The sequence below is a fragment of the Furipterus horrens genome, unplaced genomic scaffold (assembly GCF_987537825.1).
Source record: "Furipterus horrens unplaced genomic scaffold, mFurHor1.1.pri manual_scaffold_5, whole genome shotgun sequence".
NCBI lineage: Eukaryota > Metazoa > Chordata > Mammalia > Chiroptera > Furipteridae > Furipterus > Furipterus horrens.
This window is the reverse complement of record NW_028327175.1, coordinates 122,552,677-122,579,098: the sequence shown is the minus strand read 5'-3', so window position 1 is coordinate 122,579,098 and position 26,422 is coordinate 122,552,677. Positions and strand designations below refer to the sequence as shown.

The 26,422-nt window shown below is 52.5% G+C and overlaps 3 protein-coding genes across 9 annotated transcripts; 2 read left to right on the top strand and 1 right to left on the bottom strand.

Moving 5' to 3' along the window:
- The first annotated feature begins 229 nt into the window (after window positions 1-229).
- PRSS36 (serine protease 36) lies at window positions 230-9,751 on the top strand. Its single transcript, XM_090279386.1, has 14 exons — window positions 230-266; window positions 563-598; window positions 1,090-1,252; window positions 1,639-1,919; window positions 4,358-4,524; window positions 5,996-6,245; window positions 6,354-6,483; window positions 6,840-7,096; window positions 7,183-7,346; window positions 7,739-7,976; window positions 8,087-8,228; window positions 8,516-8,781; window positions 8,859-8,980; window positions 9,236-9,751. Exons 1-14 carry the CDS (start codon window positions 230-232, stop codon window positions 9,512-9,514), a joined length of 2,532 nt encoding a protein of 843 aa, XP_090135512.1. The 3' UTR covers window positions 9,515-9,751.
- Window positions 9,752-11,809: 2,058 nt separating this feature from the next.
- Window positions 11,810-16,093, top strand: PRSS8 (serine protease 8). 3 transcript variants are annotated; one of them, XM_090277672.1, is made up of 6 exons: window positions 11,810-12,169; window positions 12,401-12,424; window positions 13,985-14,147; window positions 14,448-14,719; window positions 14,805-14,929; window positions 15,096-16,093. In XM_090277672.1, exons 1-6 carry the CDS (start codon window positions 12,085-12,087, stop codon window positions 15,405-15,407), a joined length of 981 nt encoding a protein of 326 aa, XP_090133798.1. In that variant the 5' UTR covers window positions 11,810-12,084; the 3' UTR covers window positions 15,408-16,093. The 3 variants fall into 3 exon arrangements, with proteins under 3 accessions (XP_090133798.1, XP_090133796.1, XP_090133797.1); XM_090277670.1 differs by having other exon boundaries at window positions 11,811-12,169; window positions 14,805-14,971; XM_090277671.1 differs by lacking the exon at window positions 12,401-12,424 and having other exon boundaries at window positions 11,811-12,169; window positions 14,805-14,971.
- Window positions 16,094-16,108: 15 nt separating this feature from the next.
- KAT8 (lysine acetyltransferase 8) lies at window positions 16,109-25,771 on the bottom strand. Of its 5 annotated transcripts, none has more exons than XM_090277660.1 (11): window positions 25,475-25,769; window positions 24,048-24,122; window positions 23,794-23,969; window positions 20,108-20,161; window positions 19,855-20,019; window positions 19,019-19,108; window positions 17,353-17,493; window positions 17,164-17,257; window positions 16,915-17,065; window positions 16,565-16,767; window positions 16,109-16,300 (listed from the first exon to the last, which is right to left on the bottom strand). In XM_090277660.1, the coding sequence occupies exons 1-11, from the start codon at window positions 25,683-25,685 to the stop codon at window positions 16,236-16,238; spliced, it is 1,425 nt and encodes a 474-aa protein (XP_090133786.1). In that variant the 5' UTR covers window positions 25,686-25,769; the 3' UTR covers window positions 16,109-16,235. The 5 variants fall into 5 exon arrangements, with proteins under 5 accessions (XP_090133786.1, XP_090133787.1, XP_090133788.1 ...); XM_090277661.1 differs by having other exon boundaries at window positions 16,565-16,719; window positions 25,475-25,767; XM_090277662.1 differs by lacking the exon at window positions 25,475-25,769 and adding an exon at window positions 24,845-25,375.
- Between the last annotated feature and the right edge of the window lie 651 nt (window positions 25,772-26,422).

The window sequence follows — 26,422 nt, the reverse complement described above, 5'->3', positions numbered from 1 at the left end:
GGCCTCCAGAGATGTGAGATGGGACAGGGTTCTGGGTTGGGCCTTCAGGCTCCCTACTTCCCCCTTCCAACCGCAGATCTTCTCAGATTCCCAGGGATGGGCTCTGGCCAGAGAGGGTGGGGCTGCTCCTAGGACCATCAGGAGTCACCTGCTGCCTAGACAGTGTCAGAGCTGTGGCAGGACGCAGACATTCACCCATCTCTGTGCCTCCAGCTGACTCAGATGTACCATGTTCCAACACCTGCTTCTCCCACTTGTGATCCTCGGTAACCTCAGGAGACAGAAGAGGGCTGCAAGGGGCCTGGGTCCTAGCACCTGAGGAGCTGGAAAGCAGGGCTCTTGAGCTCTGTTCAGGGAGTTGGTGTCAGAAGAAGAAGGGGAAGGAGCCATCAGAAGGAGGGAGTGAGGTGTCAGGAGGAAGAGAAATAGTGTGTGAGAGGAGGGAGAAAGGGAGCCTGGCTGCAGTGGGGAGAGGGAGTAGCTGTAAAGTCTAGGGGAGGGAGACAGGGAGGGCAGGCTCTATGTGTAGGTCTCCAGCCTCTCCCTGCCTCCCTCTTTGCAGCCATCAGCCCCATCCCAGGAGCCTTCCCGGACTCAGGTAAGGCAGCTGGACTGGGGAAAGTCGGGTGCAAAGGGAAGGGTAGCATGGATGCTGTTGGGGGGTGAGGGGGGGCAGTGCTGAAAGGGCTGGGAAGAGGGAGTTAGGGTGTGGGGGATGGAGAAGAAAGATGAGGACTGAGCAGTGTCAAGGGCTGGAAGTCATCAATATCTTCCTCTCTCTTCCTCTCTTTACCCTTTGACTCCCAGCTCTCAGTCCTACTCAAGAAGAACCTGAAGATCTGGGTAAGGAGGGGAATGGGAGTGAGAGGGGGTGGTCTCAGATCTAAAAGGAGGTTAAGGCTGGCTAAGCAGTGAGGGAGACAGAAATGACCAGAAACTTACAAGTGCCTAGATCCATTTTGTTCTTTCTTTGGGGTGGGGAGATGGGCAAACTGAAGTGGGGTGCGGAGGGGGATTTGTCCTGAGTTACCTGGGCCCCTGCTGTGAGGCACAGCGCCGGGATATGACCTCCATGGCATCCCACTGCAGACTGTGGCCGCCCTGAGTCCTCTACCAGAATCGTGGGGGGCTCAGACGCACAGCCGGGTAGCTGGCCGTGGCAGGTGAGCCTGCACCAGAGTGGGGGCCATATCTGCGGGGGCTCCCTCATCGCCCCTTCCTGGGTCCTCTCAGCGGCTCACTGTTTCGTGAAGTGAGTATTCACCCATATCCAGCTCCTCTCCTTCAAAAGCCAAACCTGCCCCGCAGCTTTGACCCCGTGTATGCAGCCAATTTGGAGACTAGCTGCCCCGGCCTCCCTGCCCTACTCCAAAGCCAGCTGCTCTGCGGGGTATACTGGTTCTGAGAGTGTTAGTGCTGCTAAATACGCAAGTCTGAATCCCATCGTTCCCATGCCCCCGTCGGCCACCTCCGCTCTATCTCAACTTCAATCGCTCTAGCCCCCAAAGTGGACCCAACTCCGCCCCTCCTGGGTTCCTGCTGTCCCCACCTTCTCCCAGGTCCTGAGCCCCGAACCCCACGAGGATCCGCCCCTCATTAGGGTCAGTCTAACCCCCTCCTGCCTCGGCCTTGGCGCAGCAACGGGACGTTGGAGCCTGCAGCCGAGTGGTCGGTACTGCTGGGCGTGCACTCCCAAGACGGACCCCTGGACTCCGCACACGTACGCGCAGTGGCGGCCATCCTGGTGCCGGACAACTACAGCAGTGTGGAGCTGGGATCCGACCTGGCCCTCCTGCGCCTGGCTTCCCCCGCCAGGCTGGGCCCCACCGTGCGGCCAGTCTGCCTACCCCGCGCCTCACACCGCTTCGCTCACGGCACACCGTGCTGGGCCACCGGCTGGGGGGACGTGCAGGAGGCGGGTGAGTGAGGTGGGTGGGATCCGGGGTGGGCTGTCGGAGAGGTGGAGCCTACTGAACGGCCCTCTGGGCGGGACCTGGGGGGGGGACGAGTCCCAAAAGCCAGCCCCCTCCCCGCCCCCCATGTGGACCGGCCCAGGGGTGGGCCCTTGGGAGGTGGGGCCCATCGGCGGGTCCTAGGGCGAGGTTTGCTAGGCAAAGGATAAGTGCCCTGCCAAGCTCCCTCCGTCATCCTCAAACTAAGACCACGGATTCTTAACTCCCATTCCCTCCTCACCTTTCCTTCCAGTTTTGTCTTTCCTGGCTTTAGGTTCCGACTAGAGTTCCCATCTCAGCTCTGCTATTTCAGACAAAGCACTACACCCAAGTCCATTTCTTCCTCGGAAAACAGGAAAATAGGGCCCATTTCTCAGGGTTGTTGGGTGGATTAAACGAGAAAATCTGTAAAGCTTATGGCTAGCATGACTAGCATAGCAGTATTTAATTTAGTAGACTTTATTTTTGTTTGTGTTTTAAAGATTTTATTTATTTTTAAAGAGAGCGGAAGGGAGGAAGAAAGGGAGAGAAACACAATGTGTGGTTGCCTCTTGAGTGCCCCGAACTAGGGACCTGGCCCACAACCCAGGCATGTGCCCTGACTGGGAATCAAACCAATGACCCTTTGGTTCAGAGGCTGGTGTTTAATCCCCTGAGCCACACCAGCCAGGGCGCCTTTTAGATACTTGTACTCTAGGTGATCCGAGCACTAAAGCACTGCGCCTGGTGTATAGTAGGTTTTCAGCAAACATCAATTTCTGCCCTCCTTTCCTCCCATCCCCCTTCCTCCCCAACTTCCTTCTTCACATCCTATCCTCCCCCTGCTCATCTCTACTCCCCCACTTTCTGTCTTCTCCCTACGCACCCTCCTCACCCTCATTCATTTAGTCCATCTCTCATTTACTGAACAGATATTTTTTGAGCACCTCCTTATGCTAGGTACTGTGTTAGGCATTAGAGATACACCAATGAACATAACAAGCAAAGTTTGCATTCTAGAGGGTAGACAATAATACTTATTTAGCTAAATAAGCAAACACTTATGTTAGAAGGTATGGGGAGAAATAGATAACTTTTCCATTCCCTATCATCCCCATTAACCAGTTATCTTTCCATGTTAGCAAGGCCCCCACAATAATTCCACATCTCTGACCAGGCTTTTGCAATGCCTGGGGCTTTAGAGAGGGTACTTGGGGAGGAGATGCTACAGCCTCGGCTTGCAGGGGCCCCATCAGGGCAGGAGGTGACATGGAAGGGTCAGTCTGAGCACCTAGGGAGTCTGTATGGATGGCTCCAGGCTATCCTGACAATGGGCACCACAGCATATTTCTGGAGAGGTTTTGTGAAGTCAGGTCATAAGCTGGCATTACAGGAAGGTGGAGGAGATGCAGGCCATCCTGGAGACCCAGGTGAGGCATAGCAGATGGAGAAGGGCCAGGCTGCCAGGCTGAAGTGAAGAGGGCAGAGGCTGCAAAAGCTGCTGGGGCTGGACCATGAAGGCCTTAACGTCAAGCTGAGGACCAGAGTACCCCACCAACTGCAAGAATCCCCAGGACAATCCCTGAACTTCCCTGGTTGACCCTCAAGTACAGCCTCAGCCAACCCCTGACTTCTCAGGATTCTGGGTGGGGAGGGAAGTAGCTCTGTCCACACTGTTCCCTCACCCTTTCTGGGTCCTGAGCTTCGTCTCCATTGAAAGCAGGTTCACCTCAGGAAAGGACTGAGGTGTCAGGTTTAGGCAGTGAGATCCATTTAATATTCCTTGGTAAGATCAGAGCGGAGCTTTGAAAACATTTCTCTGGCAGCAACAAGTGAAGGGTGGGTTGGGAAACGGATCATTGAGGAGGCCGGGCCAATCATCCAAGCCCAAGGTTATGCCTCCTGAACTGGGACAGTTGCAGTAAAATATACCAAGAGGTCACAAATGAAAGGTTTTCTGGACTTGGGAACTTATTGGGGAGGGGAAATTGAGACAAGGATCAGGGATGACACCCAGATTCCATACTTAGCAACTTGGTACAAGACTGCATCTAGTGTGTATAGCATCTGTGTTGAAAAGTGTGCCCTCTCAGGACCGACACAGCCCATGTCAGAAAACAGAGCTTAGTGATTTTAGCTCTCACATTAGTCCTTTGTTGGCTGGACACCTTTGTGCAGTACATAACCATACGTGGTAGCTCTCACTGGGTGCTTAATAGGGGTCATTCTTGAGATGAGGATGTAGGAAGAAGGACAAAGAGAAGCAAGAGAAGAGAGGATTGGCTTTTGGGTGTGGTGGGCTGAAGTGCCATGAGGCATCTAGAAAGAGATGTCCAGGAGGCAGCTGGAGGGGACAAACCTAAGCTCTGGGGAACAGGGGACTCCATGCCTGCCTCACAGCATTAGCTCTCTGGTTCTGCCCACAGACCCTCTGCCTCTCCCCTGGGTGCTGCAAGAAGTGGAGCTAAGGCTGCTGGGACAAGCTGCCTGTCAATGTCTCTACAGCCGGCCTGGTCCCTTCAACCTCACTTTACAGCTATTGCCAGGGATGCTGTGTGCTGGCTACCCAGAGGGCCGCAGGGACACCTGCCAGGTGAGGGGAGGCCCTTGCACCTGCCTGACAAGGCAGGCAGAACTGTAACCAATAGGAAGCAGTATGAGAAACAGATAAATCCCATCTCCTTCATATCTCTGAGCCTTATCTGGAAAGGAGGACAATATAAATGAATAGAACTTGGGATTCAACAACTGTTATTTATGGCAGTATAGTGCAGTGGTTATGTGCCATACTCTGGAGTGGTGAGTCTGCCTGGTTTGAAGCTTGGCCCCACTGCTTATTAGCTATGTGACCTTCACCAAGTTATTTAACCTCCTTATGTCCAGACTTTCTCACCTGGAGGACTGCAAATTTATATATGTAAGAACACTTAGGACAGTGTGTGGTCCTTAATAAGAGTTAAATAAGCATTAAGTATTAGTATTATTATAATCCCACTTCCCAGCTAGAAGAAGGACAGCAAAGCACCTGTTAGTAGAGACTCAGTAAATAGTTACCATTAAAAATGAATTAATCCTTCACAGAAGGGAATTTTTCATATAACCTGCTAAAGGCCAAAATATAGTATATCTTAAATATTTTTCCCAGAAATCCTTCTCAAATGATACACATTTTTTCAGTACTCAGATCATGGTGGTGATGGGGATTCAATTAAGATGGCATTCAGGGACCCTTCCAATTATGAGGTTCCAGGACTTATGGACATAATCCTCTGCCTTCTTGAACAGAATTGTGAGCAATTCAAATTCCTCTAGACCAACACTGTCCAATAGAACTTCCTACAGTGATGGAAATGTTCTATACCTGCACTGTCCAGGATAGTACTCACTAGCCACATTGTCTACTGAACATTTGAAAAACATCTGAAATGTGGTTAGTGTAACTGAGGAATTAAATTTTTTATTTTATTTAGTGTCTACCATATTGGACAGCACAGTTCTAGATGATTCTGAGCCTTCTTTGTGACCCTGTTCAGGTCACAGAGATGCCTGATCTGGACTACAGAGATGTCTTAGGGACAATACCTCTAAGCATGAAATAGCCCAGAATCATTGTTTTAGTGTCTGTTCATTGTAGTTCTTCCTCCTGTCTCTTCTTGCTGCTTTTAGATGTCCTATTTCTAACAGCCTCCTAAATGCTGGCACCTCTGATTTACTTTAACAATTGGGTGAACTTAGAAACCAAAGACAGCATTTATTTGAACTATTCATTGAACAAGAATCATTTGACTCTTAAGTGAGACCTTTAGGTCTCTCTGGCATGGCCTTTAATGCATTAGTTTGGTGTTCTCAGCTTGGCTTTCATCATCAGCTTTTCTGCTTTACATGTCTTTCTTCTGTTTAGAGTTGTAGGGAATACAGACTCTGACACAGCCAAGGCAGGTTCCTAGGAGAAGGTGGCTGTATGTTGGGCCAACAAGAAGAGATGTAGAAGCTTTGGAACATGGCCCACTATAAGTTGGTGGGTCCCTGGGCTGATCCCCTGACACTGAGTCATCTGTCATCAGGGAGACTCTGGGGGGCCCCTGGTCTGTGAGGAACGTGGACAATGGTTCCAGGCAGGAATCACCAGCTTTGGCTTTGGCTGTGGACGAAGGAACCGCCCTGGAGTCTTCACTGCTGTGGCTCCCTACGAGGCATGGATCCGGGAACAGGTGATGGGCTCAGAGCCTGGGCCTGCCTTTCCCACCCAGCCCCAGGGGCCCCAATCAGGCCCCTGGGAGCCCATGGATGAGAACTGCACGATTGCCCTGCCAGGTGAGGGGGTTGGACCCCTGGATGTCTGTTAAACATAGGTTATTTGAGTTGGGGTGGAAAGTGCTGGGGGTTCAAGAGGCCCACTGATTCAGGCTTCTCACCCCTCAGAGTGTGGGAAGGCCCAGAGGCCAGGGGCCTGGCCTTGGGAGGCTCAGGTGATAGTGCCAGGATCCAGACCCTGCCACGGGGCACTGGTGTCTGAAAGCTGGGTGTTGGCACCTGCCAGCTGCTTTCTGGAGTGAGTAAAAACCCACATCTCAGACAGAATCTTGCCCATCCCCCATCGGCCTGAGACATCATCTACTTGGCCCCAGCCCTGGGTGGGGGGGACACCTCAGTCTGGAGTGGGGGTGGGTTGGGGGAAGGTTATCCTTGGGAGGTGTAGGATCCAAATCGCAAAGCAGGGTCCTGGTCTATCGGGGGCGAGTTGAGGGGTAGTATAAGTTCGATCCAGGATGCAGGAGTCTGAGTGCACAGTTCTCAGGCCAGGGATATAGAATCCTAGACTGGGATACGGAGCCTAAGTCAAGGGTGAGAGGTTTCCAGCCCAGTGTGTGGAATCCAGCCCACGTCCCCAGTCTCCCCATCCTTTAGCTACGGCAGCTCAGACCGTCCGCCTCGTGACCTGGACAGCTGGCGCGTGCTGCTGCCCTCGCGCCTGCGCGCTGAGCAGGTAGTGCGCCTCGTGCCACACAAGAACGCTTCCTGGGACTACGCCTCTGCCCTGGTGCTGCTGCAGCTGCGCGCGCCCGTGAACCTGAGCGTGGCTCCGCGGCCAGTGTGCCTGCCGCACCCAGAACACTATTTTCTGCCTGGGAGCCGATGCCGCCTGGCTCGCTGGGGCCGCGGCGGTGAGCAGGGGCCCAACGCCAGGCAGGGCTGGGTGGCGTAAGGCCCAACCGCGCTGCACGCCGACTCCCTCCCTTTTCCCTTCCAGACCCTGCATCCGGCCCTAACGCACTACTTGAGGCGGAGCTGCTGGGCGGCTGGTGGTGTCACTGCTTGTACGGCCACCAGGGGGCTACAGTGCCGCCGCCGGGAGACCCACCGCACGCACTCTGCCCCGCCTACCAGGAGGAGGAGGAGTCGGGCCGCTGCTGGGTTAGGAATCGGAAAGAGGCCTAGGAGGTTGGGGGTGGGGCCTGAGAAGTTGGGAAAGAGGCTGAGCGCTCCTGGGGCAGAGAAGGGGTGAAGGAGGGGCCCGAACGCTCTGAGGGCGGAGCCTGACTCTGGCGGGGTTTTGGGAGGGGCCGAGGACAGCTCTGGGCTCTGTGGGGCTTTCTTGCTATCCTTGGGTTTAAGGGGAATCCTAAAGTTGGGTTGACTTCTTATACAGATTATTAATGGAACCTGACTTGGAGGAAGTGGGACTTATGTCCGAGAAAGGAGGAATGTGGAGTCCAGGAAAGCCCCAGGACCTTTGATATCCTCTCATCAACTTGCATACACACACACAAACGCAGAGGTTGGTAACACTCACTCTCTTGCCGCAGAACTACTCCAGTTGGAGCCTTTTGTGCCGGGAGGAGGGGACCTGGTTCTTGGCTGGAATCAGAGACTTCTCCAGTGGATGCCTACGTCCCAGAGCCTTCTACCCTCTTCAGACCCATGGCCCATGGATCAGCCATGTGACTCGGGGAGCCTACCTAGAGGATCAGCTGACCTGGGACTGGGGCCCTGAAGGGGAGGAAACTGAGACACAAACTTGTCCTCCCCACACAGAACATGGTGGTGAGGAGGAGGCCTTTGGGGCTTAGTTCTTGGGAGTTCTTAAATACATGGTAGGGGCTTCAGGGATCAGCTGTGAGACTCCCACTGAGGTGGTCACCTCCTCTCCCTAGCCTGTGGCCTGCGGCCAGAGCCCGCTCCAGTGGGGCTCCTGTGGCCCTGGCTGGCAGAGGTGCATGTGGCTGGTGATCGAGTCTGCACTGGGATCCTCGTGGCCCCAGGCTGGGTCCTAGCAGCCACTCATTGTGTCCTCAGGTGGGTCTCACCCATCTCCTTGGCAAGAGGGAAAAATTGGGAGATGGGCCAAAGAACTCTTGCAATAGTGGGATATTTTCCCTTAACGACTCTTATAGCACAGGGAAGCTTCTATGAAGTATTTTGAGACAGAAGAGAGATTTGGAAGGAGTAATAATAAAAGAGTTAGTGGAATGACTCTGGAGATTCATTGTGGAATGAATCTCCCTGGGCTGGGAAGGACTTTACCAGCAAGGGGATGCGGGTGGAGGGTGGGCAGGAGGTAACATTGGGCCTTGTTCCAACAGGCCAGGCTCTACAACAGTGCCTTATATTGAAGTGTACCTGGGCCGGACAGGGGCCAGCCCCCTCCCACAGGGCCACCAGGAATCCCGGTTGGTCATCAGCATCCGCCTGCCCCGGCACCTGGGACTTCGGCCCCCCCTGGCCCTCCTAGAGCTGAGCTCCCGGGTGGAGCCCTCCCCTTCAGCCTTGTCCATCTGCCTTCACCCAGGGGGAATCCCCCTGGGGGGCAGCTGCTGGGTATTGGGCTGGAAAGACCCCCGGGACCGAGGTGAGAGCCGTGGGTCCTGAGGGTAAGAAGTGATTGAAGTCCAGAATCCCTAGGACAACCCTCTTTCCTCTCTCTAGTCCCTGTGGCTGCTGCTGTCTCCATCTTGACACCACAACTCTGTCGCTGCCTCTATCAGGGTATTCTGCCCCCTGGGACTCTCTGTGTCGTGTATGAAGAAGGGCAGGAAGACAGCTGTGAGGTACAGGGACATGGGCATCCTGGTCCAGGGCGGGAAAAGGCAGTGCTGGGCAGCTGGACCCTGGAAAGAAAACAGGGTTAAAATTATCGGGTGCTGGGCCCAGAAGCAGTGCTTCCTGGTCAGACCTTGGAGAGCGACTCGGGGCCTGGGGGCCTAAGGTGGAGACAAGGAGTACTTTGTAGCTGGACCTTAGAAGGTGCCGGGAACCAGGAGAAAGGGTAAGAGACCATTTTGGCCTTGGCTTTTACTCTGCAGGTGACCTCAGCACCTCCGCTCCTGTGCCAGAGTGAGGGAGGCTCTTGGGTCCTCGTGGGCATGGCTGTTAGAGGGAGTCGGGAGCTGTTTGCCTCCATTGGGCCTGAAGAGGCTTGGATTTCGCAGACAGTGGGAGAGGCCCATTTCCTGCCCCCGAGTGGCTCTCCTTACTGGTTCCCTGAAGGCAGCAATCTCTGTCCCCTGGACATGGCTGGGACCTCTGGCTCCCCTCCTGCTGCTCTGTTCTTGCTGCTACTGACTCCCCTGATCCAGGGCTAATGGGTCTGGGTCCCTGGACCACCTCTCTCCCCTTCCCCACCCCCTCCAGCCCTCAATTTCCCTTCCAGTGGGGTTGGAATGTGACTTATCCGGCTTTCAGTCCCTTAGCCAGAACCTCCAGAACTCCCCCGCCCACCTAGACTGCAATGGCTTCAGATAATTGGCCTCAGTGCCCAGATATTTTGTGCCCTGGAATCCTTGGGGCCAGCAGGAGTGGATAATAAAGGTGTAAACAAAGACACATGGTCTTTTGGAATTGTTGAGGGCAGGCTTGGGGGCTAGAGAGAAGCGCAAGGGGTAGGGCCCCTCCCTCCTGGGCCTCTGTGAGTCAGGCCTTGAGCTCCCAGGAAATGTATCTCTGATAACGTGGCAGCTGTCCCTCATTCCTGCCCAAGGGTGGGGGAGGTAGGGTGGCCAGCTGGGTGTGTGTCACCTCCGCAATGGAACTGTCATCCCCAGCACCTGCTGGACACCTCATTCCTGGCTCTGACCCCACTGCCCATCTCCCCAGAGTAAGGACTGAGGGTGAGAGTCACAGAAGGAAGGATCCAGGAGTATGAGAGTCCAGAGTCTGTCTACAATTTCCTATACCCACAGGGAGCCACCCCCTTCCTACACACCCTGATGAGTGATATCCCAAAGTATATACCTCCAGTGTCCCCCATACGCACATGACATTTGTACCCTTCAAGGGCCCACAGCTTTCACATCCTGCCCAGTGCTACCAGGGTTTGAGTTCCATCTCCACATTAACTCAGACATGTTCCCTGCTAATTACAAAGTCATAGCACTGCTAGGGTCTGAGGGATAAGCCCATGAGGTGCTCCCTAGTGGGGAGCTACATGGACAACCCTGGTTGGGGGTCAGGAAGGGGTCATAGAGGTGCTGTTTGAGCACCATAAAAGAGCTAATGGGGACCTGGGAAAGGGAGGTGCTCGGGGTGGAAGCCAGCTGAGGAGGGTGACAGAGGGGTCACCTCTGGGGCTGGAGTTAAATCTGTGATGGGGACACCTAAAGGCAGCTAGAAGTTCTTGGAAGACAGAGGAGATGGGCAGAGGTCCTTCAAGATCTAGGCTTATCGTTAGCTGCCAGACCCCAAATAGAATATTCTTCTCAATCTCCACAGGGACATACATCCCTACTTGCCCCCCATACCCAGTCAGTCACTCACATGCCATCCCCCACAAACATTATTGTACCTCATCTTCTACCGGAACACACCCACAGTGCCCAGTGTCTTGCCCCTCCTCTCCAGTTTATATCTCTTCAGATTTAGCCTTTGTCCTCTCACCTACTCCAGCCTGGGCCCTGAAGTCTTGGCTTAAAGGTCCAGACACCTACTCTATGGAAGGTAGGTAAGGAAGTGGTGCTCTGTTTTCCTAAACCTTGAAGCCAACATACATTTGCAATTATCCACAGACTGATCCGCTCACAGAGGAAGTACCCAATTCCTGACCTGGTCGCTCGGGTCTTCTTTCCCTGACCCTGTGCCACCTGTGTCCCCCACCTGAACCACTCTTCCCCCACCTTTGTCTTGTTAATACCTTTTCATAACCTTTTTGGGTCTCAGTTCTGAAGGCATTTCCTTGAGGAGCCTTTCTTGATTCCAGCCTGGGTCAAGCTCCTGTAAATGGCTCCCAGAACCCCCATTCTCCTTCCTTTATCACAGTTCCTAATTTGATATTATGCTATAATTGCTTGTGTGATTATTTGAGTCAAGTCTGTCACCCCTACTTCAGGGTGAGCTCAAGGAAGGCAGGGATGCTGCCTGTTTTGTCTCCTGTGCCTGTAACAGAATAGGGACTCAGTAAATATTTGTGAGATGGTTGGTCCTGCCAGCCACGCTCACCACACCTCATCACACACAGACGAGGCTTCGGGCTTTACAGAAGGGCCTGAACGGACCCTAGCCTGGGGCTCACCCAGGTGTCCTAGGCTCTGACATGGGGCCTTAGAAGGGAGGGTGGGGAGGAGCATCTGTGGTCATGATAACGGCTGGGCCAACCCCTAGGAGGCATAACTGGTTTGGGAGACCTGAAAGACCTGGGGCCAACAGCAGCTGAGTGGCCCTCCAGTGAGCTGGGCCATTCCAATTTCCAGCCCTGCCTGGGGCTGCTGTATGGTTGATCACCAACCCCCACCCCACGCACGCATGCGCGCAGACACACACACGTACACGCACTCCCCACCCCCACCCCCTTGGGGTCTGGGAGGATTCAGAGCTTTGGTGGAGAGAGAAGCTGGCAGAGCTGACTAGGGAGGGCGGGGCCAAAGGAGGGGCGGGCAGGTAGGTGCTTCTCTCCAAGGAGCTGCCACTCAGGAAGTTTTCTGTGTAGCCAGGCAGTGCTTGAGACGTGTCCTCCCTGAGGGCTCTCTCTGGAGATTCCATCACTCCCCTTGTGCCTGGCCCCTGCCTTCAAAACCAGACTTGGACACCAGCTCCTATCTTCCCAGCACGGATTCCAACATCCATTTCCTCTGGGCCAGCACCTGAATCTTGCCTTCGAAACCAGTCCTCGGTGCCTTCTCTTGGGTGCCTGGTGTCTCCCCAGGGGCCCTCATCCTGGGCCATGGCCCAGAGGGCAGGCCTGGGGCCTAGGCAGCTGGACGCTGTGGCCACTCTGCTTTTGCTTGGATTATTCCGATCCGGGTTGGGTAAGTGAGCAGGTGCGGGTAGAGGGTAGGAGGGGTGGTGCACTGGGGCCAGGGTTATCACCCATTCCTGGAGCAAGTCCCTTATCCTGGGCTCAAGAATCCCCGGCTCCCTAGCTCTTCAACTTTGGCTTCCCAGGGGGAGGGGCAGCTCTCCAGAGAAGTGGCAGATGCTAATAAGTCTGGGAACTTGGTCTTCTCTGCTTACTTCTCCCTCTTTCCCTTGCCTTCCAGGAGCTGGTGGGGCCGGGTCCGAAGGTGAGGCTTGAGGGGAGGGAAGTGGGGGAGGGGAAGAGGGGACACAGAATCAAATTCCCATGGAATGTTTAATGAATGCCTGCCCCTCTCTGCCAGACTGTCTCACCCCTCCTCCACAATTGTTTTTTAAATTTTTATTTTATTGATTTGAGTAAGATAAACGTTGATTTGTTGTTCCACTTATTTACGTATTCATTGGTAGCTTCTTGTATGTGCTCTGATCAGGGGCCTAACCCGCAACCTCAGGTATCTGAATGTCGCTCTAATCAACTGAGCAACCCAGCCAGGACCTCCCCCTGTAATTGTTTTACTTATAACTCCCCCCAGTAGCTCGATGACACAAGGATTGTAGCCCTTGTTCTACATATAAAGAAACCAAGGTGCAGAGAATGACTTGGCCAAGGGCACACAGCCAGTAAGTGGCAAAGCTGGGATTTAAACCCGGGTCTGACTCCTAATGTGGGTTGTTTTGAGGGAAACAAATCCAGGGTCTTCTTTCTTCAAAGGCACACCGCCAGACTCTGAGGCAAGATATTCAGTCCTGGCTTCACCACTGACTAGCTATGTGGTTGGCCTGTCCCCTCATCTCTAAAATGAAGTTGGTTATGTTTATCTCCTGGGGCTGTGTGAGGAGTCCAGATGATAGAGGAAGTGAAAGCCCCTTCAGGGCCTTGCATTGTTCTAAGTCACTAAATAGTAGCTATTGTCATTATTGTGAGAGGAGGAGGAGGAGCCGGGCTGGGCAGTTTTCTCTGCTCCTGGGAAGGTGACTTTGTGAAGGCACCGGGTCCTGTTCCAAACAGCTCGCCTCAGCGGGGGTAGGGCGGCCTTCACACCGCTGGGGCGCAGCTCTTCTGTTCCTTTGTTCAACACACACATCCACAGCTCCCTCTTTCTGCCCAGCTCCATGCTGGGCACTGGGCACATGGGGCTCTGCTCTGGTGTCTGCCCTTAGGGAGTGCCCAGGTTGGTGTGGTTGAAGCAGACACAACAGTCAAGTGAAGCACAGGTCCTGGGAGCGGCTAAGGAAGGGCAAATTGAAGTTTGCCCAGCAAAGTAGGGATAAGGAAAGGTATTCTAGGCAATGACCTGGATGAGCCAAGATATGAAGGTGAATAAGTGTGTGACTCCGTATCTCTGACAGAAGTGTCCAGATGAATGGCTGGCGTAGATGGCAGTGTCATGGAGGCTCTGGACTGTATCTTACAGGCGGTGTGAAACCAGGGAAGGATTTAAGCAGGGGTGTCACCTGGCCAGATTTCTCATTTATAAAGGTCTTCAGACTTATAAGGGGGTGGATTGGATGGAAGGTAGGGAAGGTCTGAGGAAGGAAGCTGTTTGAGAGCTCAACAAGGTAATGAATGGGTCAAGGATGGCAAGGTGGCAAAACTGACCATGCCTGGTAAGCAGTGGGATGGGGACAAAGGGGTGGTGGTGTCTATGAACTCACTTCCGAAGCTCCAAACCAGATCTCCTGGGCCTTATCAGGAATGGCAGAGCTAAGGACATTGTATGAGGGTCCCAGAAGGGCCTGACCCCCTCCCCTTCCTCCCTGGGCAGCCTTTTGCGGTGTAGCCTCCCAAGCACGCATCACAGGTGGTAACAGTGCAACCCCTGGCCAGTGGCCCTGGCAGGTCAGCATCATCTATGATGGCATCCACGTGTGTGGCGGTTCTCTCGTGTCTGAGCAGTGGGTGCTGTCAGCTGCTCACTGCTTCCCAAGGTACCAACTGAGTCGGGGGCAAGGTGGGGGAAGTCAAAAGTGGGCTGGAGGTCAGAAGTTGAGGGATCAATTTAGATTAGGGATTCTTGGATTGGGTTTAGGGGTATCAACAAAGTCTGAAAGACCAGTCAGGAGTGAGGCCAGAGGTCACAGGTCATAGGATAAAACTAGAACCCAGTTTGGGGCCTGAAAAGTCCTTAACCTAGGATCAGAATCTAGGGTTGGATGCCAAAAGGCAACAGGGTTCAAGGAACCAAGATAGGTCTCGTGGGTCTCAACCTTTGCCCTGCCTTCTTGCAGGGAGCACCGAAAGGAAGAGTATGAGGTAAAGCTAGGGGCGCACCAGCTGGACTCCTACACGCCTACGGCCGAGGTCCGCACCGTGGCACAGGTCATCTCCCACACCAGTTACCACCATGAGGGCTCCCAGGGGGACATCGCACTCCTCCGTCTCAGCAGCCCCATCACCTTCTCCCGCTACATCCGGCCCATCTGCCTCCCTGCAGCCAATGCCTCCTTCCCCAACGGCCTCCAATGTACTGTCACGGGATGGGGCCATGTGGCCCCCTCAGGTGAGGCGGGGCGCTGACGTCTAAAGGCGTGAAGGGAGCCTCACCAGGGGAGGAGGCCCTGGCTAAGCATCTTTTGCCCCCACAGTGAGCCTCCAGGCCCCCAGGCAACTACAGCAACTTGAGGTGCCACTGATCAGCCGGGAAACATGTAACTGCCTGTACAACATCGACGCCAAGCCTAACGAGCCCCACTCTATCCAGCAGGACATGGTGTGTGCAGGCTATGTAGAGGGGGGCAAGGATGCCTGCCAGGTAAATGCAGGGAGGGGGTCCTGTGGAACAAGAGACAAGTGCATCTTGGGAAACGAGGGCTGGCATAGGTGACTGGAAGCCTGGGGCCTGGTCCTGACAGCTGTCTTATGCCTTTTCTCCTCAGGGTGACTCTGGGGGTCCTCTCTCCTGCCCTGTTGGGGGCCTCTGGTACCTGGCAGGCATTGTGAGCTGGGGTGATGCCTGTGGGGCCCCCAACAGACCTGGTGTGTACACTATGACCTCCAGCTATGCCTCTTGGATTCACCACCATGTAGCAGAGCTCCAGCCTCAGGTGGTGCCCCGAACCCAGGAGTCTCAGCCCGATACCAACCTCTGCAAGAACCATCTGGCCTTCAGCTCTACTCCAGGCCCGGGTTTGTTGGGGCCCATCCTTTTGCTACCACTAGCCCTGACCCTGTGCCTACTCCACCCATGATGGGAGCACTGAGCTACTCACCCTACGAGTTGACCCTGCTTCCAGGACTGCCATATTGCACCCAAGGACAGATCCGTTTCCAGGAATGAACCTGACCCCTCCTTGACATTCTTTGGGCATTTGAGTCACTCCTTCCTCCCAGGACCCTGTGGGAGTTCAGGGCTCCATACCGACCCTTGAACCCATCCTCCTGGGTTTGTTCTTTGAGACTAAACCCAAAGCCAGGAGCATTACTACCTATGGTACTGGCTAGGTCTAGCCACCTGCTGTCCACAAACCTATTGGTTGGGTTCCTATGGAGCCCCCAAGGAACCTTAGCTAAGAAATTGTGGCCTGGGTCTCATGTTTCTAGAAAACTGGGCAACTGCCCTGCCCCACTGATTGCTGCTGAAAGATTGGCTCCAGGGCCCAACCTGTTCTGTCTGATGTGCCCCCCTGCTTCACCCTCTTGCTGTCTTCTGGGCTGGGGTTGCCTCTGAGCAGCGTGCTTTTAAGGACAGAAAAGGCCCCAATCTTGCGCATTGGCTGCCGTGCCCCCCTTGAACCCTGATCCCTCACTCCGGAGGACTGAGCCCCCACCGGAGCTGGGCTCAGGCTTGGATCTGGGGTGGAGGGTAGAAGGAACAGGAAGGAGTAAAATGTTTTGAGCACAAGTGGCTGTGTGTCACGTGCCACGAAAAACATCAGTCTTGGTCTCTTCCTCCCATCTCCCAAGTCCAGAGCCGCCGGCAGAACTTCCTTTATTTAAAAAACTGATGAAACAGGCTGTACATATTTACAGGCTAGGGGGCGAGGAGGTGTGGGTCCAGCAGCAGGGGCACAGGTCACTCACTTCTTGGACAGTTTGACTTGCTTGTGCTTGGGGGGTGCCCACTTGAGGCAGACAGAGTCCACTGTGGGGAGAAGAGGCATGAGAAAGGCAGGGCTGGGCCTCTGGGCTGAGGCCAGGTTTCACCTCTAGATGAGAACAAGGGCAGACTGAGTCCTGGGGAGGGGGCAGGGAAGCCCAGGCATGAGTAGCCTGCCCGAGGCTTCAGTCCTGGGAGCTGGTCAGACTGGTTTAGGATCATGTGACAGTAAAAAGAAAGCTGTGACTCCCAGCAGTCCTTATACCTACCCCTTACCACACACCCTAGGTACCCCCGCCCCACACCTACCTGTTATGGGTGGTTTTTTATACTGAGCACTTTTGAGGTGTTCCTCTACAAGCTTTGGTGTGACACAGATGACATGCTGGCCTTTCCAGTACTTGACCATGTTGAGGGACTGTAGTGTGCTGATGATGTCATTCTGGGTGATGCTGGTCATCTGGCTGCAGAAAGGGATTGGAGCAGATGCTGGGAGAGTTCCCTTGTGGGGTCTGGCTGGGATGGCAAAAGGGACAAGGAGACAAGATCACCGCCAATCTTAGGAGAACCTTCCCTCTTGGAGAATTCCAGGAAGCCTCCTTCATGAGGTTCTGAATGGACAGCATACCTGGAATGGGGGTGGGGCCCAGGGTCCTCACCTAAGGTCCTTGATGGACAGCGTGCCACGGAAGTCACGCAGAATCTCCAGCAGGACCCAAGACCAGTAACTGCGGTAGCTGAGCTTGCCCAGATCAGACAGTGGCTTCTCAGGGGAGCCTACTGTGCTCTCTAGCTTGGATAGCTCATAACCTGGCAGAGAAAAATAAGGGTTCTGAAAACCCAGCCCTCCCCTGGCACTGTAACCCCACCACAGGTGCCCCTTCCTGGACAGAACAGGAGCCACTCACTGAAAGCAATGAGGAACTTCCCATAGCCACGGCGCTGGTACGGAGGCAGGGTCAGGATGCAGGCCACATTGTTCCCATCTGGAGACTCCTTCTCCTGCAGGAGTGAGGTCGGGACCTCTGGGGAAGCTCAGCCCCTACTCCAGTTCATACCCACTGCCCCCCCTCAACCTTGGCTTCCTGACCCAGTACCTTAGAGAAGTAGCCGACGATGTGGGCCCCCTGCCTGTCCACCTCAGTCAAGATGTAGAAGACGAAGGGCTCCACGTCGAAGTACAGTGTCTTGTGGTCCAGGAAAAGCTTGGCCAGCAGACACAGGTTCTGACAGTAAATCTGAGGGGTGGGAGTGGTGGAAGCAGGCTCAGGAAGCAAGAACAATGAGCCCATTGAGGCGTGGGCAGGAGCTGCTACCCTGCTCTGCAAGTATCAGTGGCAGGCCGGTGAGTAGTGGCTCCTTACCAGAACAGCAGCATGGGACTTCCACTCACAAGTGGACCTGTGCAGTTCAAACCTGTGTTCAAGGCTATGTCGCCGGCACCTAGCACAAGGCTAAGCATGAAGTGAAGTACCTGTTAGATAAATATTTGCTGAATGCCTCGAGCCTGACTCCGAAGCCTGAACAGTTTACCTACTTGGCCATACTCATACTTGTCTGCTGAGCATCACCTGCTGCAGGGCCAGACAGCCACCCAGGGCAGAGACCAACATCAGGAGGAACAGTGGGACCTTAAGGTTGGCTTCATGGCACAGATCAGGGGTTCCTCTGGTGTATGACAGGTTTTGTATTCACTCTCATTTGACCCAACAACTGTGTAAGCCCAGCACAGCTAGTCCTATTTACTTAGAAGAAAACTGAGGCTCTGGGAGGGGAAGTGTGTGCCTGAGACCTCAAAGCAGGCAGAGGGCAGAGCCAGCAAAAATACCCATGTCTCCTGTTAGAGCCCTTTCTGCCACTCTCCCTGTTGATGCTCAAGAAGGCAGAGCAGCGGGCAAGGGCCAGGCTCACAGTGGATATTCCTTCCCCGGTCTATTTATCACAAGGCTGACGACAAGCTACGACAGGTCACCAGTAATAATGAAGGCAATTACTAAGCACGTACTTGATGCCAGGCACCATGCTAAGTATGTGACATTGCTATCTCAGTTATTCCACTAACAACCCTATTAGGTAAATATTATCATGACTCCTGTCTTACAGATGAGGAAACAGAAACAATCAACATTAAGTAACTTGTCTAAGGTCAGCTAGGAAGTGATGGGTGATTTGAAGCCACAAGTCACTTGAAAGCCTGCCCTCTTTGCCTTATACTCTTAACTGCCCTCCCACAGGAAATGGGGACATTTGATGACATCCTCGCAGACTGACCAGGCTAAGGCCAAGTTCTCAATAACAGTAAAGCAGATCCCAAATGCCCCACCCTGCCCCATTCAAGTCTTTTTGCCAGGAACAAAGAACTCAGCCATCAGAGCCACAGAGCTCTCAGGCAGGAAATCTTAAAAAACCAGGTCCCTCCCAGGGAAAAACAGACACCTTCTCTTCAAGCAGAAGAGAAAGTCCTTCTAGAAACAGCTTCAAGCATGACAATCTCCACTCTGGGTTCCAGAACTGCCCTAACCTAAACTACCCCATCAGGAGAAAAGTCCTCAGGGAAAGAACAAAAACCGTCCCCAAGGCTGGCACCACAGGCCGCGCACCAGCAACACGCCAAGTGCCAGGCTAAGCATGGTTCTGCAGGCCTGCTCCTGGGTGGGCTGTTCACCCTAAGGCTGGCCTCTATCCTTTGATGACAGTGAACACTGTCCAGGAGGTGCCAGTGCTCTGCCCACCTCCCGAAAGTACCTTGGCCTCCTGGCTCACCTTGTGGTCTTTGCCATCCACCTCATACACAGAGATGTTGCTCTTGCGGTAGATCTCCTTTCCTGGGGGCTGCCGCCACTGACACTGGCCCTTGGAATGGAGACGGACAGACAGAGGCTTAAGACCCTGAGGTTCTCTGCCAGCTGCCCTTCACCCTGCCCCGTGCAGCTTGCAGCAAATCTGCTCTCAGTTTCTCTCTATGCAGATCCTGGGCTCAGCACTTCACCCACATCAAGTACTCCTCCCAGCCACCTGAGAGGACAGAGCTTATTTTACAGATGAAAAAACCAAGGCACACAGGGCTAGGTAACTGGCTCCAACATCACACAGCTACAGGGCTTGAGTCCAGATCGGCCTGGCTCTAGAGGACTCTGGAGAGTTCTTGATCCGTGACAATGGTGTTTCCAAACTGCATACATTTCCCTCAGATTCCACCCTTTGGGAAACACCCTGCTACATGGACGATGAGCGCTCCCGGCCCTGGCAGCTCCCGTGTACCGATGCCTCCCACCTGTCCACACCTTCCAGTTCCATCACCTCGGGACTGTGCTTGCTTCTGCTTTTGCACCGAGGAACCTGGCACTGGGTTGGCTTTGATACACATGTGGTAAAGGGCAAGGGACCCAAGGAAGGGGTAAGGGTAAGGATTACCATCCCCATTCGACAGAAGAGGAAACAGGTCTGCGGAGGGGCAAGTTGGCCTAAGTCACTGCAGCAGAGACAGAGCCAGGCAGGAATCAGGTCCCTTGACCCACAGGCAGCTCTTCCTTGTCCGCCACTCCTTTGAAACTCTGTCTCCCAGAGCTGCAGTCTCAGCGCCCTCCCAGTGGCCTCACCAGGTGGAAGCGGTAGCTCTTCTCATACTTCATGTACTTGAGGCAGTACTCGCAGAGCCAAAGCTTGGGCTGTTTCCCATAGTCTTCTGGAAATGGTGAGAAGTACCATGCATCGATTTCGTAGTTCCCGATGTGGATCTTGTCCACATACTTCACCTTAGTGATCTGTGGAAGGAAGTGGACGGCTCAGTCAAAGCAAGGAAAGAAAGCAGGGGGAGAGGGGGCCTGCAGTTAGAATCCCTGCCCCACTTACTGCCTCATGTTCCTTCTCCAAGGCCGCTGTCGTGGGGTCCATCTCTGCATAGGTCTAGGCAAGGAAAGAGCATTGGACAGAGGTGAATAGAAATGGCGGTCAGGATGTCCCTCCCCTGTCCCAGAACCCACAGGACTTCCCATCCATCTTCTACCTCACATCCTCAGTGACAATAACCATATGAATAGCTAACTTGTTTTACCTGGTTCTGAAGCTGGCTTGTCCAAGCTCTTCTATCTGCCCACCCACCCATATATCCCAGACATCTCTGATGCCCAAGTTTGGACCTTTTGCCAGATGAACAGGGCTAGGATCAGGAGGCCTGGTTAGAGTCCTTTGATTGATAAAGAGCTTCAGCTTTACCACAGGATTAGTCCAGCTCAGCCAAATTTGTGAGATAAAATAATGGACCTTGTCTTGCACACTCATAGCAGAAACTGTTGCCGACTCTCCAGTGTGCCTGGACCTTGTTCCTGAACACCTGAGGAGCTCCCTGCCCAGGGACTGCTCCCAGAGGCCCCTCCCATAGGCATATCAGACTCAAAGTGTCCACAAAGGAACTCATTCTTTACTCCTCGTAAACCTGTTCCTCCTCCTGGGTTCCCATCTCACTGGGAGCATCACCCTCAGTCCAACTACCCGAGACCAATAATGGGCCTGTCTTAAAATTCCTGCCTCTCTCAGCCTGGCATTCAATTAACAACCAAGTCCTGTCAACTCTACCTCCTTGAAATCTCTGGAATTCTCCTCTCTGTCCTACTCCAAATAGCCACTGCCACCATCTCAGGTCTGGACAATTGACTGGGTTTCCTTAGATTCCCAGCCTCCAGCCTCAGCCCCTTCAAATCTACACTACTACCAACCCTTCATTTTCCAGTCTTTGTGCCTTTGCACATAAAGTTCCTTCCACCTCAATGCCCTTTCTTATCCTACTGCTACCAGAAAATGCTTCCTCAACCTAGGACAGAGTGTGAGCCAGGAGAGTGCATGATGAGGCAGAATTCTGTGAGCAATCACGTGTAATTGCTTTTACTATGCTCTTTCCTATCCCTCGGGGCCCAGCATCGTTCTCATCCCTTCTAGTAGGCCAAACTAGATTCTTCAGGTGGAGAATATACCCTCCCCTTCCCAAGTCAGGATCATGATGACCAACAACCTCTGACTGCCCCACCTGGCTTTCCCTATTTTCCAAGTTCTTAGAAAGCGGGGACTAAGAGTCATGTCACACAGTACATCCTGTTCCTAGACCAGACTCTGAAGGAGGAACTCAGTATAGCCTGACAATGGAGTGGGGACCCAAGAAGGTCTATGGCCTATACCAAAGTAGATAGTAGCCTTGCCCTGCAGTAGATAAAGGAGAAAGGAGCCAACGTTTTATACAGAAGCCCCTTCCACAAAGCACTTTGCCTATATGGCCTCATTATATGGCACTCATTTCTATTTTACAGAGAAGTAATCAGGCAGGGAGAGATGAGGTCACTTGCCCTTGGGGATGAGCTACATGCCATTATTCCAAGTGCCAAGCACTCACTCCACCGGCGTTATTTCATTTAGTCCTCATAATAAGCCTTAGACAAGACTGCTCATTATCCATACTGTACAAAAGAGGAAACTGAGTCACAAAGAGGTGAGATCACTTGCCCAAAGTCACAGAAAAGGTACTGAGCACAGTTGGGTATAGACTTCCAAGTCTAACCCCTACAAAGATGAGGGAAGAAAGATTTTCCTCCTCATGTACCACCTTAAAACACATTCCCCAACTCTCCCAAAATGCAATCTGCTTCTGCCAATGCACTAAAGAACTACAAAAACACTACTTTTCTTAAATGCTGCCCTTTATTTAAAACTAAACACTATTTAGCTTTTGAAGAATCTTGTTGCCTGTTAACTCCATGATTCTCCATTCTTTGATTTTATCACCACTGACCCACTGTCATCCACCTGGCTGATAGCCAGTGTACAGGTATATCATTGAGACTTAATTGGCCAGTGCAAATTCGTGGAGGAACCGAGAGAACCTTACACTTGTGCTGTCCAAGAGTAGTGACTAGTCATTAAATAAATAAAAAAGTTTCTTGCCCTGGCTGGTGTGGTTCAGTGGATTGAGCACCAGCCTTTGAACAAAAGGGTCACCGGTTCAATTCCCAGTCAGGGCACATGCCTGGGTTGTGGGCCAGGTCCCCAGTTGGCGATGTGCGAGAGGCAACCACACATTGAGGTTTCTCTCCCTTTCTTCCTCCCTTCCTTCCCCTCTCTCTACAAAGTAAATAAAATCTTAAATAAGTAAATAATTTTTAGTATGTACACCAAACACATTTCAAGAGGCCACTGGCTACTCTATTGGACAGTACAGATATAAAACATTTCTATTTATCACAGGAAGTTCAATTGGACAGCACTGTCTTAGACCTTGAGGGGCTCCTTCTAGTTCAGGGTATTTCAAATGTTTTTTTTACCACAAACCACAGCAGGAAGCGCAGTTAGCACTGTAAATTAGTTCATGTTTATGTATATACATATATGTATTTGTATGTGAAATAATAACTTCTAAAAATAATACCTTTAATAAAGGACAATGCACTATTGATATTTCCTAATTTATCCTATTTTTTTCTTCCATTTTGAAAATTTAAATGCTGGTCACAACCCACCAAACTAATTTGGTAATCTATTAACAGCTGTGCCCTACAGTTTGAAAAGCATTACTGCAAAGCACATGAGCACTTAGAAGAAATTGCTAAAAACTAATGAATGTCTATGTGCCTTGAGAGCTCAATAAATCCAGTTCTCTTCCATTCGCCATTTTACAAATCAAGAAACTGAGGCTCAGAGGGGGAAAAAAGTAACCTACTAGCGGCAGGATGGCTTGATGAAAGAAAACCCCAGGTTTTGGAAACAAGTGGCCTGAGTCTCTAGGTTGTGTCAAAGTTATAGTTAGTTAAGGATTTGTGCCCTGAAGTAGAACAATGGCAAATCTAATTCCTGACTGGGCTTCTAAACCTATCTGGGCCTCCCTCATAAACTTTGGGTCACAAACCAATAAATATTTGCCATTATTATTCTAATTCCAGCCCACCCTTTTAATAGCTGTGTGACCTTAGGTATGTTACCTAACCTCTCTGAGCCTGTTTCTTCATCTACAAAAATATATATACAGGATGGGGAAAAAGTAGGTTTATAGTTGTGAATACATGAAACACAGAGTTTATCCTTGTACTACTAATTATTGTATTATTTTCCATACAAACAACTGTAAATCTACTTTTGCCCTGTGGTATTGAACTGTTAAGGAGGATTTGAATTTTTACACGTATAGTACTCAACATGGTTCTGAGCAATAGCAAGTGCCCAGTTATCATTCATTTTCTTCCTTCCCTTTGAACTTCAAGTTGGTTGTCTAATGTGGTACAACTAATAGGAGACAAAACAGGCTATCGGTTCAGGAGGCCTGAGTTCTAGTCCCAGCTGAGCCATTTCCTTGCTGTGAGACTGTAGCCAAGCCCTTGCCCTCTCTGAACCTCAGTTTTCTCATGTGGGAACAGCACATGAGAAAAGGCAGTTAAAGTCTCTGACACACAGTAGGAGCTTAAGAAATGGGAGCTGTTGTGGTTCTGGCACTGGGACCCAAGGGAGTTGACAGAGGCAGCTGAGCCTCCTGGGGCAGTGGGGAAGGGGAGAGCTCAGACCTTCTGCACATGGTTGATCTCATCATGCTTGCGCTTTTGGTTGCGAGTGATCTTGCGCTCAGGCTGCTCAGCCAGCTCGCTCAGGTACTTCTCTGAGTTCTTCTGCACGGCATCCTTTACTGTCTTGGTCAGCGCCAGCCGGTTCTTGTCTACCCATTCGTCTAGTCGCCGGTTAACTGTGAGGATGTGCCATGAGGGTGCTGCCCTTCCACCCTTCTCCCCCCACCCAAGCCCAGATACCCCAAGTTACTCACAGCCCACATAGTGTACATAGAATTCCTCTCGGCCCTCCTGATCGTTCACTCGAGACTGGATCACTTCAGCAGAATCTGTAAAGGATAAAGGCCGGGATCATAGGAAGGCAGAGCTAGAACACTGAGAGGCTGTTACCAGAATTCACATGTAAGCTCACATGTCCACATGTCCACATCTACCATCCAATTCAATCACTGCCTGTGAGGTACACCAGGTCAGGACTGTTAACTCTTATTTTACATTTGAGAAAACTGAGGCTCACCCAGGCTGACAGATTTGAAAAGCCGTAAGAGCTAATACCTAACAGAGCTTAAAATTCAAATGCTTGACTCAAAAGTCAATGCTCGGTTTACTATATTTAATTGTTTATTTGCTCAGAGGTCATGAGGGCTGGTTCTGAAGTCACAGGCTGGGTTTATATATAATTCCAGCTGCCCATTTCCTAGCTAAATTAACTGAGCAAGTTATTTTTACTTTCTGAGCCTCAGTTTCTTCATCTGTAAAATAGAGTAATGGTGCCCACTTCAAATGGTGAGTTAATGCCTCCAAAGCTTTTAGTAGAGTGACTGACAACTAGCAGGCCATTCAGTAAATGAGGAAGGCAACCACTGCATGTCTGACTCTATGCTGTGTTGTTGCTAGATACAGAGGGCATGGCAATGAATCACAAGCAGTCCTGCCCTCCAGAAGTTCCCACTTTGATAGGGGAGGACACACACAAGCAACGACAAGAATGTTACATATACTATGGCTGAGGTATGAACATTGCAGGAACATACAAAAGGGAATGACTCACTTTGCCTGAAGGGGATCAGGAATAGCATCACAGGGGGATACGGTGTTAAAAGGATGAGTAGGAGCTTGGCAGGTGAGCAAGGAGAAAGGGCACTCCAAGCAAAGGGCACGGGCGGCAAAAGGTCTTCAAAGGGCATAGCGTGGTCTGGTCTGGTAATTGTCTTTGTGAGGGGAGGCTAGAAACCAGAGAGGTCGCGAAGATGAATGCCATTCTACGCAATCATGAGGGAAGGAAAGGGAAGGGAAGGGAAGAGCTGAGGAGGGGAGAGGAGGCGAGGGAGGAGAGGAGAGGTTGTCCAGAGGTTGTTTTTGAGTTCTGGGAGGTCCTCTCCTCAAGCGGCTGTAGGGAGACAGGTGGAATGAGAAGTCGTAGAGAGAGGAGAGACCAGTAAAGAAGCAAGGTTAAGAAGAGAATGAAATGAAGGCTAAGGTTGGACAAGGGAAGTGGGATGGGCGCTATATATACACAAGAACTTGATGGATGCCTGACTGGCGGTGTTTTACAAGACGGCCCGAAACTCCGTGTTTTCCCCAGGCCCCGCCCCCTACTACTCCCAGCCCTCCATAGAACCAACGCTGCTCCGACCCCGCCCTGTAAACACCGCCCTCTCGCCCTGGACTCCGCCCTCACGCCAGGTGCTATCCGGTCGCCGGCACAGGTAAGTCTCTCCGATCTCCACGGTGACTTCCGGCTCGCCGCGCGCCGGAGTCTGCGGAGAGATCCGGCCCGGGGACGGGGAGGCCCCTTCAACCGCCATATTCTCCCCGGGCCCGGGCTCGCCCTCCCCGGCGACCCCTGAAGTCGCCGCTGCAACCGCAGCTGATGCTCCCTGGGCCGCCATCGCTGTTGTGGAAATGACGCCAGAATCCAGCGCCGAGCAATGCTTTTGGCTCCGGGTCAGCGTAGCGCGGCGGAGGCCACAGCCTACTTAGAGGTGGGGTCTGCGACGTGGCGAAATCCCATTGGTTAGCGTGGCTGTCTCCGCGATGTCAGGACAGGCTTGATGTTTATTGTGCCAGTTTCCCTGGAGTTCATTCTTTTTCCGGATGGAAGAGTGGCTGTGTTCCAGTGCTGAAGAGAGGGCTTTCCTGATGTGATGATTCAGCTCGATCTTTTTAAAGGCCCTGGTGCCTGAGGAAGCCAGACGTGCCAAACCTTAGGGGACAATGTTTCCACATTAACCAGGCGGAGCCGGAACTACCTCCCTGGCTGCCCGGTATTAGGCCTGTGGGCCTGGAATTTAACACCCCTGCACCGCCACTTTCGCCAGCCTTATACAGGCCATCCCTGTTTTGAATATTGAAGAAACGGCCTTTCTTATTCAGAGCGGTTAAAGGATGCAGTTAGGGTGGGGGAAGCAGGAAGAGTGTGCCGAGGGACAACCAAGAAATCACTTAACAGAATCAAGCCTTTCTAAAGAGTGGACCAGAACCCCCAAACGAGACGTCCCCTGAACAGAAACTAGCCAGAGGCAGTGGACATGTTGGAGAAGTCTTGGGCTTAGCGAGTGAGGAATCCTGGGTTCTGACCCTGCTCTGGGTAAGTTGTACAAATGTGTCCATTCTCAGAGCATTGATA

Bases quoted from the DNA above. Each gene is read 5' to 3' on its own strand.
- PRSS36 (XM_090279386.1), top strand. From the start codon at position 230: ATGTTCCAACACCTGCTTCTCCCACTTGTGATCCTCG. The intron at 4,525-5,995 runs GTGAGGGGAGGC...ATCTGTCATCAG, and splicing joins GCCGCAGGGACACCTGCCAG to GGAGACTCTGGGGGGCCCCT. The intron at 7,977-8,086 runs GTGAGGAGGAGG...TCCTCTCCCTAG, and splicing joins TCCCCACACAGAACATGGTG to CCTGTGGCCTGCGGCCAGAG.
- KAT8 (XM_090277660.1), bottom strand. From the start codon at position 25,685: ATGGCGGCCCAGGGAGCATCAGCTGCGGTTGCAGCGGCGACTTCAGGG. The intron at 24,123-25,474 runs GTGAGGGCGGAG...TATCCTTTACAG, and splicing joins GCGACCGGATAGCACCTGGC to ATTCTGCTGAAGTGATCCAG. The intron at 19,109-19,854 runs GTGAGGCCACTG...CTCCATTCCAAG, and splicing joins AGAGCTACCGCTTCCACCTG to GGCCAGTGTCAGTGGCGGCA.
- PRSS8 (XM_090277670.1), top strand. From the start codon at position 12,085: ATGGCCCAGAGGGCAGGCCTGGGGCCTAGGCAGCTGGACGCTGTGGCC. The intron at 14,720-14,804 runs GTGAGGCGGGGC...TTGCCCCCACAG, and splicing joins GGGCCATGTGGCCCCCTCAG to TGAGCCTCCAGGCCCCCAGG. The intron at 14,972-15,095 runs GTAAATGCAGGG...TTTTCTCCTCAG, and splicing joins GGGGCAAGGATGCCTGCCAG to GGTGACTCTGGGGGTCCTCT.